Genomic DNA, 17571 nt, shown 5'->3' with positions numbered 1-17571 from the left:
ATAAACCCACATTTTTAAAATGTTTTTAATTTATAGTTGGAAAATTACATCTTTACATGAGCCCATTTAGATGTTACAGGCGAACAGGCATCTATGAGTAACCACAGGCACACTATGAGCAGACTCGCACTATACTAGATAAAGCCACATGTAAAAGCTGTGGCTTCTTGTTAAATAATGTATCTTTGAACTTCATGAGCTTGCGGCAGTCTGCTTTACATAGTAACCAATCTGCATTTGGTCATTTCATGACACAAAGGAGTCAAACAAAACATATGGTAAATTTAGGGATTTTAAATAGCTAACTTATGTACAGGTCATGGCTCATTTATAACAGGGTTCCCATTTATCCTCAAAGTCCAAAACCACTAACCTGCTCCCTGAAGTAGGTACATTTGTTCTTCAAACCACATGGATTAACAATCACAGCGGTAACAAACCCAACTCAGACTGATTTTGTTGTGCTCATTAGTCAGTGTGAGGGGAAACAAACTCAAGGCGAAAGGATGTTGGATGGGGACAAGGATCAAACATCAAAACTTTGACCAAAAAAAAAAGTTAGCTAAGGAAACACACCATCATAGAAATCTCCATTCTGCATCCTCAATGTAACTATTAACACATTCTGGTGGGTCAAATGCCCACAAAAGAACGACTGGGTTATGATTCTGGTGTTGCACAAAGCTATTGTGCTGTTTCAGAACATTTCATTAGATGATTAATCTGGTGCTGCAACAAATACTGGTGTGAAAACACGAATTAACCGGGGCAAGTACAAGTGATGGAAATCAAACTCTGTCCACACATAGATGAGTTCAAGGAAGGACTTCAAGAAATATTTATTTGATAAAATTCAAGACTTTCCAGGCTATTGGGAACCCTGTAACACAACCAAACAAGGACTAGAGATGTAGGGTGGTTTAATTTTTTTTTTCCAGGTTAGGGTTTTATCTCAATGATCCCTTATGCATAATGGCCATTGAACAAAATATGAAAAAAGAAAAAAAGGATGGGTTGGTGTCAGAGGAAAATGTTTCCTCGCTGTAGAAGAGGTATGTTATCTATTAATCGTCCGTAAGGTCCTGAACAAAAAGCACCTCGGAGCGGCTGAGTCCTGCCTCTTTCAGCGTGGGTGGGTTGGGCTGCTCTTCAGTGGGAAGGCAGGGCAAGACTCGGCGAGGGAAGTTTGTAACTATCTGAAACTTCTCTGGAGTTTCTTTCAAAGAGAATAGGAAATCGTGTATTACCTGTGAAAGAAAAATAACAAAATGACGCTTTCATAATGAAACAAGAGAAGAAACTTTTTTCTAATAACATGAAATTATGTAAAAATTAATTTGTTGACTACTGAATTACTGCAATTAGATGAGAAAACCAAATAAGGAAGCTAAACCATGTGACTACACAACATCATTTACTAGAAACCTGACACTTTGCCAAAACAATTATTAAAAGTAGATAAATTAAGCAAGGGAGTGATGCTCACCGTCAGAGACTGGCCAAACAGGAATCGCCTCTCTACTCGTGTATCGTTGGGCAGCTTGAACACTATTTTGACACTTTCAGGATCATCTGCAGGAGGCTCTGGAGGAAGACATTCCGACTTCCTCTCCTTCTCCTCTTCAAGTGTCTGGAAAAGTGACAACATTAATCAGAAACTCAGAATGCAAACATGAAAAAAATCTCTTATTTCCATCAATGCAAAACAGGACTCACTCGTCGTCTCCGCTCTTCAGCAAGAGCACTCTGTCGGACCTTCTCCTCCTCTTGCCTCTTCTGCTCCTGCTCCTCCCTTTTCTTTCGTTCCTTCTCCTGGTCGGCACGGAGCGAAGCCAGATAGGCCTCATCCTGCTGCTGCCTTAGCACTTGGGTCTGGTTCCTCTCCTCGCTGAAACAAAAAGGTGACGTCTTTATCCGACACAAAGTGAGGCATTAAGCAGTGAATGATATACTATTGTTTTGTGTATATCCGCAAATGCCGGCCATGTCGATATCTCTGACTACCACATCTACATCTACACATCATTGTCCATGCCATAATAAGCTGTGGTCATTAAATTAGCCTTGTGTCCTTGTCCTTGCACTTCAATTAAATTAAACAATATGGGCCTCCTACCAAAACAAACATGGGTGTTTTTCAGAAATTGGACTTTTCCATTTTCATTCATCTACTAACAAAACTGACCTTTGGAAATCCTTCTAAGGCAAAAATATGTGTACACTTCTCTGTATTAATATTATATTTTGGGGTTATATCACCTCCTACTGGTTGGGCATGCTCTGAACAACATCTAAGTTGTGTTTTTGGATTCTCATGTGCACACTTATTTGAGAAAGGGGAAACTGTTTTAAAAAAAATATTAGTGTATGTGTGGACTAGGTCTAAGGCAGAAGTACTTCACACACCAGTGGTCAAAGGAGCTTGCAAAGAAAAGCGTCTGGACTTCTTTAAGTTGCTTGAAGACGTTTCACCTCTCATCCGAGAAGCTTCTTCAGTTCTAAGGTCAAATGGTGGAGAGTCCCAGATATAAACCTAGTGGGAGCATCCCCCCAAAGAGGGACAAAAGGACCCCCTGATGATCCTCTAATCGCCTGAGCCAAGGTGTGAAATTGGGTGTGGGTCCCAATCAGCCATCAGCATCGAGGATGCCAATGTTCACATTTTGAACAGAGAGGACAGATGGTTTGAAAGAGGAGTGAAAGAAGTCATCTATGTCCACTGTGAGCAACCATCTTTGAACAGAGGCGGGGGTTTACGACTCCAACTGTCTGCCATCTATAATCCAGTTTTGAGATCCCTCCCCAGACGCCTGAACGCCCACTCACATCCTGGGCCATCTGACCTCAGGAATTCGGTGGGGATAAGGTGGGGCCAGGTTTCACAATGAGCTCACCCGAAACCCTGGCTGATTGGGACCCACACCCAGTTTCACACCTTGGCTAAGGCGACTAGAGGATCATCAGGGGGTCCTTTTGTCCCTCTGCGGGGGGATGCTCCCACTAGGTTTAAATCTGGGACTCCCCACCATTTGACCTTAGAACTGAAGAAGCTTCTCGGATGAGAGGTGAAACGTCTTCAAGCAACTTAAAGAAGTCCAGACGCTTTTCTTTGCAAGCTCCTTTGACTACGATGACCTGGATGACTGAGAACCTTCACAGACATTTCACACACAAGTGACTGACAGTTGGCAAACAACCAATCAGCACTCAAAAGGCGAGCCCACAGGGCTTCGATTAGCTTTTACGATGAGCTTAACTAGTTGCCTATTATCTTTTTTCACAAACATCACAATGGTCAGTTTTGCCTTCAGTAATCAGGGGAAAGAAAGTGATGAAATAATTTGTGATGGTCACACTTCAATCAAAACTATCACACAATTAAAGTTAAACATAAACAGAGAGCAGTTTTGCTCACGGGGTTAATGGACGACCATATGTCACAAGGCTGAATACAGCGGCTTAGGTTTGAGTTCAACCCAGAGCCCTTTACTCTCTCTCTCATTTCCTGTCTACTCTCCACTACTACACTGTCGAATGAAGGCAAAGACCCCAAAACATAATGGGGTTTTTTAAGTGTCGAGAAGATCTTTTAAAGTCATGCAAGTCAGTGTTAGTTAATCAATTTTCTGTACCGTTCAAGGCGCTCTGACATTAGATATGTTTGGTTAGCATCCATGATGAACGTCAGCTGGTTGATAAGGTCCTCTGGCTGAATGAGACCCTCGAGCCTGCCGACCACTGTCATCTTGCGATCCTTCAGCATTATCATGGCCAGGAATGGGTAGGTGTTCTCTCGCAACGCTTGGGACACTTAAAAAGAAATTACACTGTCAAATCTCCTGTAATAACAGTGACACTACATTTTAATTAAAAGTCAGTTCACACCAAGCACAAATGGACAAACGAATCCTACCTCATCGAACATGTGGCAGCTCACAGGCAAATCATTTCTATTCAAATTAGGCTTTAAACCCTTCACTGCCAGCTCAAAGCAATAAAAGGGATTTTGTTGCTTCTCCAAGCATCAAAAATGACATTACAGACTCAGCATGTGACCGTTTCTAGAAACAACATCTCCATTAATGATGATTAATAAAACTGCACATGGATGTTCAAACTGAGCGTTTTTTTATTACAACTAGACCACCTCCACACAACAAAGATGGTGCTCTCTTTTCTTATCATTCTTTAAGTCAAAAACAAGGAGGGCACTTCCTCACTTCAACCTGTTTTATACTTTATTTCCCATTTATCACAGCAACTCAGTAATAAGCAACAAACATGCATACCTCTGTAGCCCTCAGGCTTGCTTGTTGAACATGCCCAAAAGAGCATTCGTGTGTTGAGGAAGGTAATGACCTCTTCAGTACATAATGTGGAGCTGGAATGTGACAAATCAGGACCATAAAAACATGTTTTTTATGTGTATATGCTTAGAACAAATAAATTGTTAATTAATTGTTAATAAAGAAAGGATGTGTCTTTACATCATGCAGCAAAAAGCAAGCAGATGTACCTGTACACCAGCAACTGTACAACACATGCATCAGACAGTATGGGACCTATAGTGGCTACAGGTGATGTGGGCATAAAAAAAAAAAAAAACTATACCGGCAAAACTCGTCAGTGTCTTGATGATCGTCTCCGTGAAGGTACACTAATAGGTAGCGGAGCTCCCTTTTGGCATCATTCAGTGCCTACAAGTATCACAATAAGCAAAGGCGGTTTTATCTTTTAAGCTGTCTTAACATCACTTCAGAAACGAAAATATACTTTTATCATCCATATCCATGTTCTCACCTGGCTGTATGTTCCCTGGTAAAAGACAGGGTGTGCCTGCCCATACTTCTCCTCAAAACTATGAATGAAAGACACAACGTCTCCAACGGGGTCTGTCACACGACCACGAGGATCAGGCCTGATGAACCGCAGGGCGAGCCTTGGAACAAAAAACATTTTATATAATAGTTGCAATCAGGAATTTTGCTTTATGCAGCAACTGTGAGTTAAAAACCTAAAGGCTCTAATTACCTGAATATGTCCAGAAGTGTGTAATATGTAAATCTGAATGGTAGCATTATCAAATAGTAACTCCATCCTAGTAACCCCTGAAAAGAAACACCAGTGCAATCCATCACACCTTAAACATTGCCAAAATGAGAGATTCTCTATCTTTTTAACTATAAAACACAACTAAAAACTACAAAATCACTTAGACTGAACATTTGTTCAAAGACACTTAAAGGTTACACACGTAATATTACACACAGCATATAAGTAGCACTATTTCCAAGAGAAACAGGTGAAGTATGTGCCAGAGTTGAAAAGAATCTAGTATACCATTTTTGTATAGTGAAACAATAGATACCAGTCTCCAGACCTACCCTGGGTTGTGGCCTTGACACGATGTAACTATATACTCTATGATCTGCTGTATTGACCTGAAGTGGTCTGGATGGTGGAGGGTTAAACACACTGGGAACTCCTTCCTGCTCGTTAAGCCTGTCTTGTACTGCAGCCTGAAATAAACAAATGTTTAAGCCAGTTGTTCTTATTTCAGCAGTCATATGTATATTAAGTCAATAGAAAATCATAAAAAAAGCATGTCTCCTGTACCTCTATGTTCCAATTGTGTTGCTCTAATGTTCGACGACATTGGTCCATTGATTCCAAACCGGTTAAATCCTATTAAAAAAACAACAACAAACAAACAGAAAAAAACCCCGAAAGATTAAAAAGACCATAGGTGGACTATAAAAGAAGAAAATTGTCGTCTCTAAGCTTGGATTGTCTCTCACAAATTCTTCATTAAGAATGAGCAACAATGACACAATAATAGTCTGAATCGCCTATCTTATTTAGTGTCCTTTAACGGGGTTTGGGGAGGAATTTGACCTCGAAAACAAGATAAATCATCTAGAGAACAAAGCACGATGGTATGTAATGTTAATTCAAGTGGTTCCAACAGTTAGCTTACCAACGGCCAAAGAAAGCTAGAGCAGGCTACAAATGGAGATGGAGCAATATCGCATGTATTTGGTTTATTATCATATAATGACAGAGTGACTTCGCGTAGCTACAACTATTGTGTGGCTCAGAAACTTCAGTGGCAGCTGTGCTAATGTTAACTCAGCAAGTGTTATGTAGGGAGCGTCAATGAAAAGCTAGCCTCAGCCCAAGTTGACGTTGAGTCAAAAATGACATTAAACACCAGGTAATGGTGGAACGGACTGACCTAGCTGGAGTGTTTATACCCGCGTGAGAGCCGCGCGACAAATATATAAACGTTTAAAGTCTGCTAACTTGTTAGCCAGCCTAGCTAGTGTTCGCTAGCTTCGCTAACGTTAGCTCTGACTCAAGTTGACGGGTGAGGGCTGGGGGTAACGTTATCGAAGTTGACTGTGCAAAAAAGCGTTGAAACATGCGGGCCACACTACGTTCACACCCTGTTACTATCGACGACAGAGCATCGCCACACGAGGTCTCAAACGGGCACGAGTTGAGGCGGAATATCAGCTGTCTACCTGAAATTGGAGGAGTTTTTCAGTCTGCGCCTGGGATAATTCTGGCTCCTCTGGCGCCGCCATCTTACCTCGCCAATCATCTAGCAAGGCCTAACAACGTCAACTGTCTTTTCCTGATTCCAGCCGTGCAGGCGCGAGCTGCGCGGGCTGCTGCCGCCTAGCGGTTTGGATGTATTTGAGCACCTCATTATGGCACCCATGAAAGAAGTTTTTGTTTTCCATTGAAAGGAAAAGCAAAAGTACAAAAATGTTCATTTACTCAAGCTTTATTCCATTTATTTGTTTATAAAATACTAAAATTCACTGACTTCTTCATCAACATACACCACTGATGTGCAGTACAGTAATAACTTAGCCAATTCCATATGCACTAATGCACAATAACAAGTCAGATGGTCGCTCTTCTCCTTAGTCTGGAGGACGCCGGATCCATGTTTTCCAAAAGAAACTTGAAATTTCAATTAATCACACAACACCTTTCTGCTTTGCCATTTAAAATGTAATTTGGCACAATGAAGAATGTGCTGTCTCTGGATCATGTTCACATATGCTTCTTCTTTGAGCTTTAACCTTCATTTGTGCATGGCACAGGGAACTGTGTTCAGAGACAGTGATTTATGAAAGTGTTCTTGAGGTCATGCAGTGATTTCCATCTAATGATCATGCTTGTTTATAATGTAGTGTCGATGCAGAGCTTAAAGATAATGGCTATCCCATACTGATTTTCAACCTTGTTCTTTGCACAAAGATTTTCCAGATTCTTTGATTTTTAAGACCTTATTATGCACGGCAGATGATAAAATATTCAAAGTCTTTACAATTTTTCTTTTCAAGTCTTTTGAAGATTGGTGAACATCTGCCCCCTATCCTTCTGAAAAACCCAAGAAAATTTACAGCCTGTTTTGAGCCAAGAAACGCCCTGGACTGTATATCATATATTTACAGTCTGTTCACTTGAGATTTAGCATGCAGTCCAATTCTTGATGATAAGGTGGGAGTCTACCAGACTGTCCATCCATATACACTACTGATGTGCAGTACAGTAATAACTCTGCTTCAAGGGTTCGTGTTTTAGCATGCATCTTTTATACATTTTTACACAATTCTGATGATTTATAATTCATGTGACGTTCTCTATAATTAAAATGTTCTCTATAATGAAACTCTTCTTCGGGATACACAATAATAGAAACTCCTACATTAACACTCAATCATCCAATATTCACACCCACTGAAGAATTTCCTTTTTTACTATGGTAATTTTATTTATGGAAGCGAAGAATTAAAAGACATCACGTTAAAGAAAAATAAATCCCCTTTTCTAAAAGATAATAAGGCATTAGATCTTTTTCAATAATGAGTCTAACTTCTAGCAGTCTTGTTATACCCTCTCAGTCATACCAGTAAACTTCTTTATTACATAAATGCATATCTTCTCCCTCAAGTTAAATTTTCAGTATGGCAAGCACATTTATCACAGACAAATCTGACAGAATTCTACATCAATGTTTTTTTATTCTCATGTGTTTTGAAAAATATAAGAAAATCATCAGAAGTTTAGGAATATAGCACATTGGGGAATTTACATGTCTTGATTTCAAGTGTTGAACTGGCCCGAGTTACTTTTTCCCCTCTATCATAATGATGTGGTACCCAAATTTTGTCTTGACAGGAGGGTCTGTGTAGACTGGTTTATCCATGGAGCTGACAGGGAGGGCGAATGCTGCATCCTGGAAAGGTCCGACCATCGATCCTCGCGTCATCCACCCTAGATCACCCTGTGACAAACAAACATAAAAGTCATGAAGAGATCACATGATATGCATCTGGGGAAATGCAAAAAGCAATCTGTAAACATTTCTATTAGTTTGGATTTCGTTTGCTCTAATATAATCCAAATGTCAATTATCAAATAGTTAAGAGAAAGGACTAAAATGGATAGATTTCTGCCAGAGCCAAGAAAAACTCTCAACAATGACCTCATCTAAGCCACGTACTGTGTAATATGATAACTAAGGAATCATATGACAAATTTTCCATGGTTACGTTACTTCTGACTGGGATGATTTCAGTTAAACATTATAAACAAACTGAGACTGTCAATAAAGGGAAACTAACACCGCACATCTGATTATGAGTGCAAGCGCTTACTCCTTGTCTGGCTTTGTCTTCACTATACTGTGTAGCTACTTCACTGAAACGAACTCCAGCCTTCAGTTTCTCCATTGCTTCCATGCATTTTCCATGTTTTTCACACAGGATATGCCGGACCTGCGGAAAAAAAACAAAAACAGATGATTCTGCTTGACTTGTGGGAGAGAAATGTTGTCCCACTCTTGTCTGATATATGATTCTAGCTGCCCGATAGCCCTGAGTCTTTTTTATTTTTCATTTCACAATGTGTTAAATGTTTTGCAGTTTGCAGTAGTATGCAGTTTAGCATTCTCTCACAAGCCTTTCCCTCGAAAACACATTGTCTAGATGGAAGCACACTTTGGTCTAAAAACCTGTATATACCTTTCAGCATTGATGGTGCCTTTCCAGATGTGCGAGCTCCCAAGGAGTGCACTGTTGTACCCCCAAGCCATCAGAGAAGCTAGTGTTAGAGACGAGTGATGATATAACAAGCTGGATGGTCGCTCTTTGTCTTTAGTTCAGCATCCATGTTTTCCAAAAATAAAAAAAATATTCATGTTTCTATTTGTCTCAACCCAGAACGGTTTTCCACTTTCCCTCGGTCCATTTTAAGCGAGCGAGGGAAGTTCTGGATCATGCTCACATGACTTCTTCTTTGCATGACAGAGCCAGTGATTTCCATGACAGAATCAAGCCTTTTTTTCAACGTTATGCCTCCTGAGGGCTCGAAGATCGCAGCCCTTGTGCACAGAGATTTCTCCACATCAAAAGATTCAGATTTTGATATTATTGGTACTAAATTTTGATGTTTAGTTAAGTTTATGAAGTGCTTTTTCACAGAATATTTTTTAACAGAAAACCTTTTTTTTTTTTTTAACAAAAACGTTTAACAACAGTCTCTCTGAATGTACCTAAATAAGGCGGGAATTATATACTGTGCAAAGGATAATTATTAAAAAGACAAGAAAAGGCAACAATTGTTCAGACATTTCTGTTAAAGCAGGAAGGTTTAGATTATTAAAATAGCATCGTACGGGACACTGCACGCGACATGGACTCGTTCATCTGTGCTCTCCTTTCAACTCCCCCAAAAGTCACATTTTTGTTGGGAAGGGAATGAAATCTGTCATTAATGTTGCAGTTAAGCTTTGTCTTCAATGTAACGTTACCTTGACAGCGGTCCCTCCTTTTGGGCCTTTTTCTTTCTTGTCGGTGTCTGCACTCCCTGAAGCAGCTCCTACATAGTGACAAGGTGGCAGATGAACACACCACAGCACCCGTTAAACCCATTAAAACTGCACTGTAGTAGTAACCGTTGTGATAAAGGCGCTTCTGGGATCACATGGAAAAGTTATTAGCTGACTTTAATTATAGAATACATATACAGTTAGTAAGTTATAGGACACTAACCTTTACCACCCTTTCCCCCTTTTCCCTTTGGTGGCATTTCAGGCTAACGTGCACTTATAACTCAACAATAATCAATGAGAAATAACAGTTACAGATCAAACACTTGCTATGTTGTGATTAGCATGCGCATAAACCTGCGCAGAGAACCCAAACTCTTCTTCTTCTTTCGCCACTCGTTGGTAGATCAAAGATTCTTGACACAATATACCGCCATCTACTGTATAGAACCATAAACGCGGTTCATTCATGTACAAGCTAATGAGATCTTTCTTCCTTTTCTTATGAGACAGTACCAATGACTGTTTTTTTTACAGTCATTCGACGGCACTCAATGTTATCCCCTTTGCCAACATAAAGGCTCACGCATGCACAGCGAGCTTTAATATTTTGATTTATTAATAAATTCATATTGTCGAACCACAGTTTAAATAGTTTTAACATTAAAGGGTTTTTTTAAAAGTTTGTGCAGGGCAGAGGTAATGAAACAGGTGCTAAATAAAGAAAACAGTGTGTCCATTTAGAAACCACACTAATGCTTGGACTCGCATGTGTAACTCTCACACCCCGACGCCGCTGACTGGCCCCATACCCATTCTCACAGCGTCATGGGTCACTATGGAAACGTAATGAACACAAACGGCTCGTGACGTGCGGGCTGCAGTTTGGGTGTTTCCTCTGTGTTTTTGTTTCTATGACACAAATATGGAGAAGTACGAGAGGGTCTTGCGGTTGGGCAGCGGAGGAGCGGCAGACGTGTTTCTCATGAGGCACGTAGAGCGGAAGTGCCTGTACGCGGTGAAGAGGATAAAGGCGGAGACCACGAGGAGGGCAAAAACGCAGAGGGCCATTCTCCACGAAGCTGAAATTATCAAAAGGCTGGTGCATCCTCACGTTGTGAAATGCAGCGAGGCCTTTGTGAACTCCGACGATGGGTTCGTTTACATTGTGATGAGCTACTGCGATGGAGGGACTTTGGATGACAGAGTAAAGGAGAGGAAGCCAGGGGAGTTCTTCACAGAGCACACTGTGATGGGCTGGTTTGTCCAGGTCGCTATGGCTGTAAATTACATACACACAGCCAAAATACTTCACAGGGACATCAAACCCTCTAATGTGCTGCTGACAAAGCAAGGTGTGGTAAAGTTAGGGGATTTCGGCATATCCAGAATAATGACTAACACAGCCGATATGGCTTCCACATGTGTTGGGACACCCAGCTACCTAAGTCCTGAGCTTTGCCAGGACATCCCGTACAGCTGCAAGTCTGACATCTGGGCTCTTGGTTGTCTCCTGTATGAGCTCTGTGCTCTCAGGCCTGCTTTTGCAGCCACAAATCTCCTGAGTCTGTTCAATAAGATCACCAAAGGAGAATACCACCCGGTGCCTGACTTGTTCTCAGATAGTATTTCCTCATTAATCCAGAGCATGCTCAACCTCAATCCGGACAACAGGCCCAGTGCTGCTTGTATACTTAGCAGTGCCTATGTGCGAGATCACCTGCAATCTATCAAAGACACACAGACAGATTGCTCCACGCCTGTGGCTCACATTAATGTGGAATTTAGAAAAGAAGACATCAACACAACACTTCAACCCTGTTTCGCCAGTCAGTCCTACTCTTGGGAAGAGAAAGAACAAAGTATGGATGTCAGTTTCTCCTCTGCAGATGTAGAGGAGGAAGATGAACAGAACCAATCCCACTATCCTGAGGATTTTGATGATGATGGAAGTTTGTCTTCTCTGGAGGGACAAAGTAAACAATCTGGGTTGGCAATGAGGAGCAATTCTGCTGAGTCCATTGGTAATGCGTCCCTCCAATGTCCATAAGTATTCAGACATTGGGCATATGACATTTAAAAAAAACATTAAAACACCACAGTGGATTTTATATCCGGCAATCATGATGTGACTGACAGGCCAACTTTAGGTTTAAATCAGAGTTTAACAAAAAACATTAACTCTTTAGGAATTAGAAACATTTTTATAAACAGTCTTCCATTTTCAAAGGCTTGAAAGTAACTGGAAAATTCACCGATGAGTAATTTAATAGCCCAGTGAGGCTTTGTGTTATTCTATGACAAATAAATGACGTAAAAGATTCATAGGCTGTCATTAGGTTGAAAAAACCCAAAATATGTCTATAAACAAAAAATTGGGAATTGCCAGATCAGTTATGTAGTACTGTCCTAACAAGAATTAATGTACTGGCCAGCTCAGCATGAGAAAAAGCCTGAGAGACCACAAAGAAAACTAAAGTGGATGATCACACAGGTCTTTCTGAGGTTGAGAAAAACTACTTCACAACATTGAATGACGTTAAGAATACTCTTGAGAGGGCAGGTGTGTCACTGCCAAAATCTACAATTAAGAAATGGCTTTGTAAATGGAAACACTGCAGGTGTAAAACAAGCTGAAAACCTTTTACGCTAAAGGACAGGAATGCCAGATTAGAGTCTGTCAAAAAAAACCCCATCTAAACGAGTCTGCACAATTCTGTAAAAGGAATCTGTGGATCAATTACGGAGAAGGAGAGAAAAAGCTCATGATCCAAAGCATACCGCATCATCTGTCAAGCATGGCGGAGGCAGCGTTATGGCATTGACACATGTGGCCGCCGGTGGAATCGGGTCTCAGGGGTTTATTGATGCTGTGACTGCTAATGGAAGTAGCAGGATGAACTGCAGGTGTTCAAATCAAACCAAAGCAAAGTGCAAAAGCAACCCAAGAGTTCAGTCACCTGATTTCAACTCAGTAGAGCAGCTTTTCAGTTAATGAAGACAAAGCTGAATGCAGATAAACCCACTTATCATCTCAATGATGATATTCACAGGTTATGGACTTCATGTACTCATTGGCTGTATTAAAAGTAAACCTTATATTTAAAGTTAGTTTGGGCCTTTGGAAATGGTAATATTGTGGCTAAATTTCTTGATTTAAAGCTGAATCACTTCAGTCACATATTGTTAATTGTTCATTGAGCAACTTCTATCAAATCCTAAACTTTTTTTTGTTAGATCTTATAGTGAACTGATTAGCCTAACGTAAGAACTATCTGGGGCTATGGTTATTGTCTGAACACTGTCAAAACACATTTGTAACATTTATGTAGAAGTGTGTGTGTTATCAAGCAAAATATTATTTCTTCAACTGTTTCAGCTTCTTAAATCTGAGAATTTCTGGTGGCACTTTAGGGATCAATAGTCAGTGTGTAGTTTCATGACAGCAGCATAGTAAAAGTGGAATAACCCAGAAATTACCAAACAATACAGTGATTATTGTTTAAGGCCAGAAAAATGTGAAATTCCATTTTTAGTTATTTAGTTATTATTACAGATCTTTTACAGCAGCAGCATCAAAGTGCAACATGTCTACCGTTATCTGTTCCAACTTAATAATGTCAGAGGTGGTACAGTGGTTAGCAGTGTGGCCATGCACCAAAAAGGTCTTTGTGACAGCTGGGATAAGAAAAATATGGATGGATGGATGGATTAATAATGTAGACAGTTTGGGGGGAAATGAAAACACTACAATGTGTTCTGAGAAAGATGCTAGACTTTTTTCAGCTACTTACCAACATTGTGTTAAATAGCTGATTCCTCTGCTAAAAGGGATAGATGAACAGAATGATCAACTGATAAACTGAGGGAAAACCTGCTTTTCCAGTGGGACCTTCTGTTCATCTGTGATGTGTGAAAACGAAACAATCCACTACTGGTGATCAAAACAATGTGTGAAAGATGTTAACAGCTCTCCTATATCAGGTCTGTTGAGAATAAACCGACTTACAACGCCATTATTAAAACCAAACGTGTGTCATCCCTTGAATCTTGTTTTTTTTTTCCAGCGATCCCTGACACTTCAGAACAAGTTGACTATCCAGATGACTTTGAGGAAATTGAGGACAAGGACGATGATGAAGGAGACTGTGTGCACGCTGACGCTGCTCAGCAGCCACACGATGAAGCTCTGGTGGAAGAGTTTCAGCTCTGCGATGCTGGAGGTTTGACCATTACACTGAAAGTGCTGAAGGAGAAGGGGTAAAGAGACAATGCATTGTTAAAATAAAACAGTGTTAAATAACGGGACCTTTGACGCTGAACCTATTTTAAAAGTGCCTGGCTTGATAAAAGCTTTATACGCCTCAGTTTGAAAAGGACGCGAGGCCTCCTGTCAGCGGTCTTATAGCACATTTCCCCTCCATAAGAGACCCTTTTGGGATAAATAAGTTCCTTTTACTGCTGGATGATGTTCAAAACACTTGGTGGGGCTAAAGAGAACAAATAGTTGTGTTGTGGCTGCTCAGCTGTGTGATAAATGCTGAATGAATGTGATGCATTATGGCCACAGAAGTGAAGGTGAAGTTTTACAATTTTATACATTTTGTAGATGCAGTTTGATATTGTTTTCTTATGGAGGATGAAACACCAGCAATGACTTTTGAATGCTTTCCAAAAGCAGCAGTGGACATTTGGAAGTGGATGTTAAACGTTAATACACAACTTTCAATATCAGGCTTCTATCTGTTTGTGTATTTGTGTCTTTATCCTATTACTTTCAATGCTTTGTCTTTTGTGTTATTACATAATATATGTGAAATGACACGGCCTTTCTACCAGCTATTTCTTAACCTCTGCTTCATTATATGGCACGCATTTGTTCAGAGGAAGTATGTGGTGCACGATGCTGGTCATAAAGTTAACCATGATAACATATGAGCGCAGAAAATATTGCAGGAATTGCAAAGAGACATAATGGGTAAACTGCTTAGAAGTCAAAGGTCTGCAAATAACGCAAGACCTGCCAGGAAACATTATTATCATCACTCGGTGCGCGACTTTAAACTTGATTGCATTCAGGATTCAAAAGGCCCCACAGTGAATGTTAGAGCTCCTTATCTTTCTGTGTTCAACTCAATGAGCTCATTGTTTTTGCTAAAACTGACTATGCAGCAAACCAGTAACTGACATTAAAAATATTATGGTATTTTTTTTTTCCATCTCCGAATCCACGCAAACTCCTGTGACGCACGCCATTTATGTTATTTGAAGATTTTAAGGCGTCTTTTTCCTGTCAGTCACAATGCTTAAGCAATGATGTTTACATGCAAATGCTCTTCACTCATCTTACATGTCATTCGTAGCTTAGTCATACTGGCAGCGAAAAGAAAAACAAAGTGTGAGCCAAATATGGCAGCATGAAAAATTGGTGGCAAAAAGGGCAACGCAAGTGTGGTGTTTATATTTGCTGAAAAGCTAGGATCTACCTAAAGCATTTGCTCGCTGTGGGTAAAAGCTGTAATCTGGGACGGCACTGATTCAGCTTTCTGTTACTTTTTAATTTGAACGTTTTAATCAAACGTTCAAATTAAAAAGTAACAGAAAGCCCAGTGCTGACTGGCAGAGCGCACACATAGCAACACCCTCCTTCATTGTCTCAGCATTATACCGAGCAGGCACTACTGAACGCTGTGTTTCCTGTGATCGTGTCTGTTAAGAAAGAAAAAAAATAAAGTGAAACCGCATATTTAAGATTCGATATATAAAAAAAATCATAATAAGGAGCTTCATAATGCTCACACTTTATTTGACGCTTTCAAAGTCATGTTATTTTGTGTTATTAAGGTGTGCGCAACATTATTACATCAACCTGGTGTCATGTGCTCACTAGCCACTTCATTAGGTACACATCACTAGTAGTGGGTGATTCTTCGTGCAGCATTCTTCAGCTGTTGCAAATTTGATGACTGGACATGCATCGCGTGAAATTCCTGTTCCATCACATCCAAAAGGTACTCAACTGGATTGACATCTGTTGCCCGTTAAGGCCACTTGAGTACACTGGACTCATTGTCACATTTAACAAACCAGTTTGTGACGATTTAAGCTTTGTGACATGGCAAATTATCTGCTGGACGCAGCTTTCAGGCGATGGGTACACTGTGGTCATACAGTAGCAGTAACAATACTCAAGTATGCTTCTTCTTCTTTCAGCTGCTCCCTTTAGAGGTTACCGCAGTCGATTATCTGCCTCCATCTCATCCTAGCCTTAGCATTCTCTTCTGTCACACCAACCCTCTGCATGCCCTCCTTCACTAGATACATGGATTTTCTCAGTGTTTTTTTGCTCCTGCCTGGCAGCTCCGTATTCAACAACCTTTGTCAAAAATATCCGCTATCCCTCCTTTGCACATGGCCAAATCATCTCAGTCTCAAATCTCTAACTTTGTCTCTAGTCTGCTCAACCGGACTTGTACCACTGGTGTACTCATCATTAAAATCTAAATACCTTCTACTCCGCAACCAAATTCCATTTTTTTGTTTGTGCAACAGTCTCCAGACCATACATAATAGCAGGTGTCACTACCATCTTGTAAACCTTCCCTTTCATACTTGCTGTCCCCTACAGTGGGGCAAAAAAGTATTTAGTCAGCCACCGATTGTGCAAGTTCCCCCACCTAAAATGATGACAGAGGTCAGTAATTTGCACCAGAGGTACACTTCAACTGTGAGAGACAGAATGTGAAAAAAAAATCCATGAATCCACATGGTAGGATTTGTAAAGAATTTATTCGTAAATCAGGGTGGAAAATAAGTATTTGGTCAATAACAAAAATACAACTCAATACTTTGTAACATAACCTTTGTTGGCAATAACAGAGGTCAAACGTCTACTATAGGTCTTTACCAGGTTTGCACACACAGTAGCTGGTATTTTGGCCCATTCCTCCATGCAGATCTTCTCGAGAGCAGTGATGTTTTGGGGCTGTCGCCGAGCAACACGGACTTTCAACTCCCGCCACAGATTTTCTATGGGGTTGAGGTCTGGAGACTGGCTAGGCCACTCCAGGACTTTCAAATGCTTCTTACGGAGTCACTCCTTTGTTGCCCGGGCGGTGTGTTTTGGATCATTGTCATGTTGGAAGACCCAGCCTCGTTTCATCTTCAAAGTTCTCACTGATGGAAGGAGGTTTTGGCTCAAAATCTCACGATACATGGCCCCATTCATTCTGTCCTTAACACGGATCAGTCGTCCTGTCCCCTTGGCAGAAAAACAGCCCCATAGCATGATGTTTCCACCCCCATGCTTCACACTAGGTATGGTGTTCTTGGGATGCAACTCAGTATTCTTCTTCCTCCAAACACGACGAGTTGAGTTTATACCAAAAAGTTCTACTTTGGTTTCATCTGACCACATGACATTCTCCCAATCCTCTGCTGTATCATCCATGTGCTCTCTGGCAAACTTCAGACGGGCCTGGACATGCACTGGCTTCAGCAGCGGAACACGTCTGGCACTGCGGGATTTGATTCCCTGCCGTTGTAGTGTGTTACTGATGGTGACCTTTGTTACTTTGGTCCCAGCTCTCTGCAGGTCATTCACCAGGTCCCCCCGTGTGGTTCTGGGATCTTTGCTCACCGTTCTCATGATCATTTTGACCCCATGGGATGAGATCTTGCGTGGAGCCCCAGATCGAGGGAGATTATCAGTGGTCTTGTATGTC

The 17571-nt window shown here is 40.8% G+C and overlaps 3 protein-coding genes across 3 annotated transcripts; 1 reads left to right on the top strand and 2 right to left on the bottom strand.

The window, feature by feature from the left end:
* Nucleotides 1–7: 7 nt before the first annotated feature.
* faf2 (Fas associated factor family member 2) lies at nt 8–6633 on the bottom strand. Its single transcript, XM_082543497.1, has 11 exons — nt 6525–6633; nt 5617–5685; nt 5385–5519; nt 5032–5108; nt 4801–4939; nt 4612–4697; nt 4290–4381; nt 3633–3810; nt 1717–1888; nt 1487–1630; nt 8–1247 (listed from the first exon to the last, which is right to left on the bottom strand). The coding sequence occupies exons 1-11, from the start codon at nt 6585–6587 to the stop codon at nt 1065–1067; spliced, it is 1338 nt and encodes a 445-aa protein (XP_082399623.1). The 5' UTR covers nt 6588–6633; the 3' UTR covers nt 8–1064.
* A 141-nt stretch (nt 6634–6774) lies between these two features.
* Nucleotides 6775–10237, bottom strand: pin4 (protein (peptidylprolyl cis/trans isomerase) NIMA-interacting, 4 (parvulin)). Its single transcript, XM_082543735.1, has 4 exons — nt 10071–10237; nt 9830–9897; nt 8676–8795; nt 6775–8302 (listed from the first exon to the last, which is right to left on the bottom strand). The coding sequence occupies exons 1-4, from the start codon at nt 10105–10107 to the stop codon at nt 8144–8146; spliced, it is 384 nt and encodes a 127-aa protein (XP_082399861.1). The 5' UTR covers nt 10108–10237; the 3' UTR covers nt 6775–8143.
* Nucleotides 10238–10523: 286 nt separating this feature from the next.
* nek12 (NIMA-related kinase 12) lies at nt 10524–14810 on the top strand. The gene is made up of 2 exons (XM_082543573.1): nt 10524–11871; nt 13915–14810. Exons 1-2 carry the CDS (start codon nt 10773–10775, stop codon nt 14109–14111), a joined length of 1296 nt encoding a protein of 431 aa, XP_082399699.1. The 5' UTR covers nt 10524–10772; the 3' UTR covers nt 14112–14810.
* The last annotated feature ends 2761 nt before the right edge of the window (nt 14811–17571 follow it).

Source organism: Aulonocara stuartgranti, assembly GCF_965226115.1.
Source record: "Aulonocara stuartgranti genome assembly, chromosome: 2".
Taxonomy (NCBI): domain Eukaryota; kingdom Metazoa; phylum Chordata; class Actinopteri; order Cichliformes; family Cichlidae; genus Aulonocara; species Aulonocara stuartgranti.
Note: the sequence above shows the minus strand (reverse complement) of the source record. Positions and strands in the feature narration are given on the sequence as shown.

Excerpts from the sequence above, each read along its gene's own strand:
- faf2 (XM_082543497.1), bottom strand. The coding sequence starts at position 6,587 with ATGGCGGCGCCAGAGGAGCCAGAATTATCCCAGGCGCAGACTGAAAAA. Across the intron at positions 4,382-4,611 it reads GACACTGACGAGTTTTGCCG|CTCCACATTATGTACTGAAG; the intron begins GTATAGTTTTTT and ends GTCACATTCCAG. Across the intron at positions 1,889-3,632 it reads ATGTCAGAGCGCCTTGAACG|CGAGGAGAGGAACCAGACCC; the intron begins GTACAGAAAATT and ends TTTTTGTTTCAG.
- pin4 (XM_082543735.1), bottom strand. The coding sequence starts at position 10,107 with ATGCCACCAAAGGGAAAAGGGGGAAAGGGTGGTAAAG. Across the intron at positions 9,898-10,070 it reads AGGGGGAAAGGGTGGTAAAG|GAGCTGCTTCAGGGAGTGCA; the intron begins GTTAGTGTCCTA and ends GTCACTATGTAG. Across the intron at positions 8,303-8,675 it reads AAGACAAAGCCAGACAAGGA|GGTGATCTAGGGTGGATGAC; the intron begins GTAAGCGCTTGC and ends TGTTTGTCACAG.
- nek12 (XM_082543573.1), top strand. The coding sequence starts at position 10,773 with ATGGAGAAGTACGAGAGGGTCTTGCGGTTGGGCAGCGGAGGAGCGGCA. Across the intron at positions 11,872-13,914 it reads CAATTCTGCTGAGTCCATTG|CGATCCCTGACACTTCAGAA; the intron begins GTAATGCGTCCC and ends TTTTTTTTCCAG.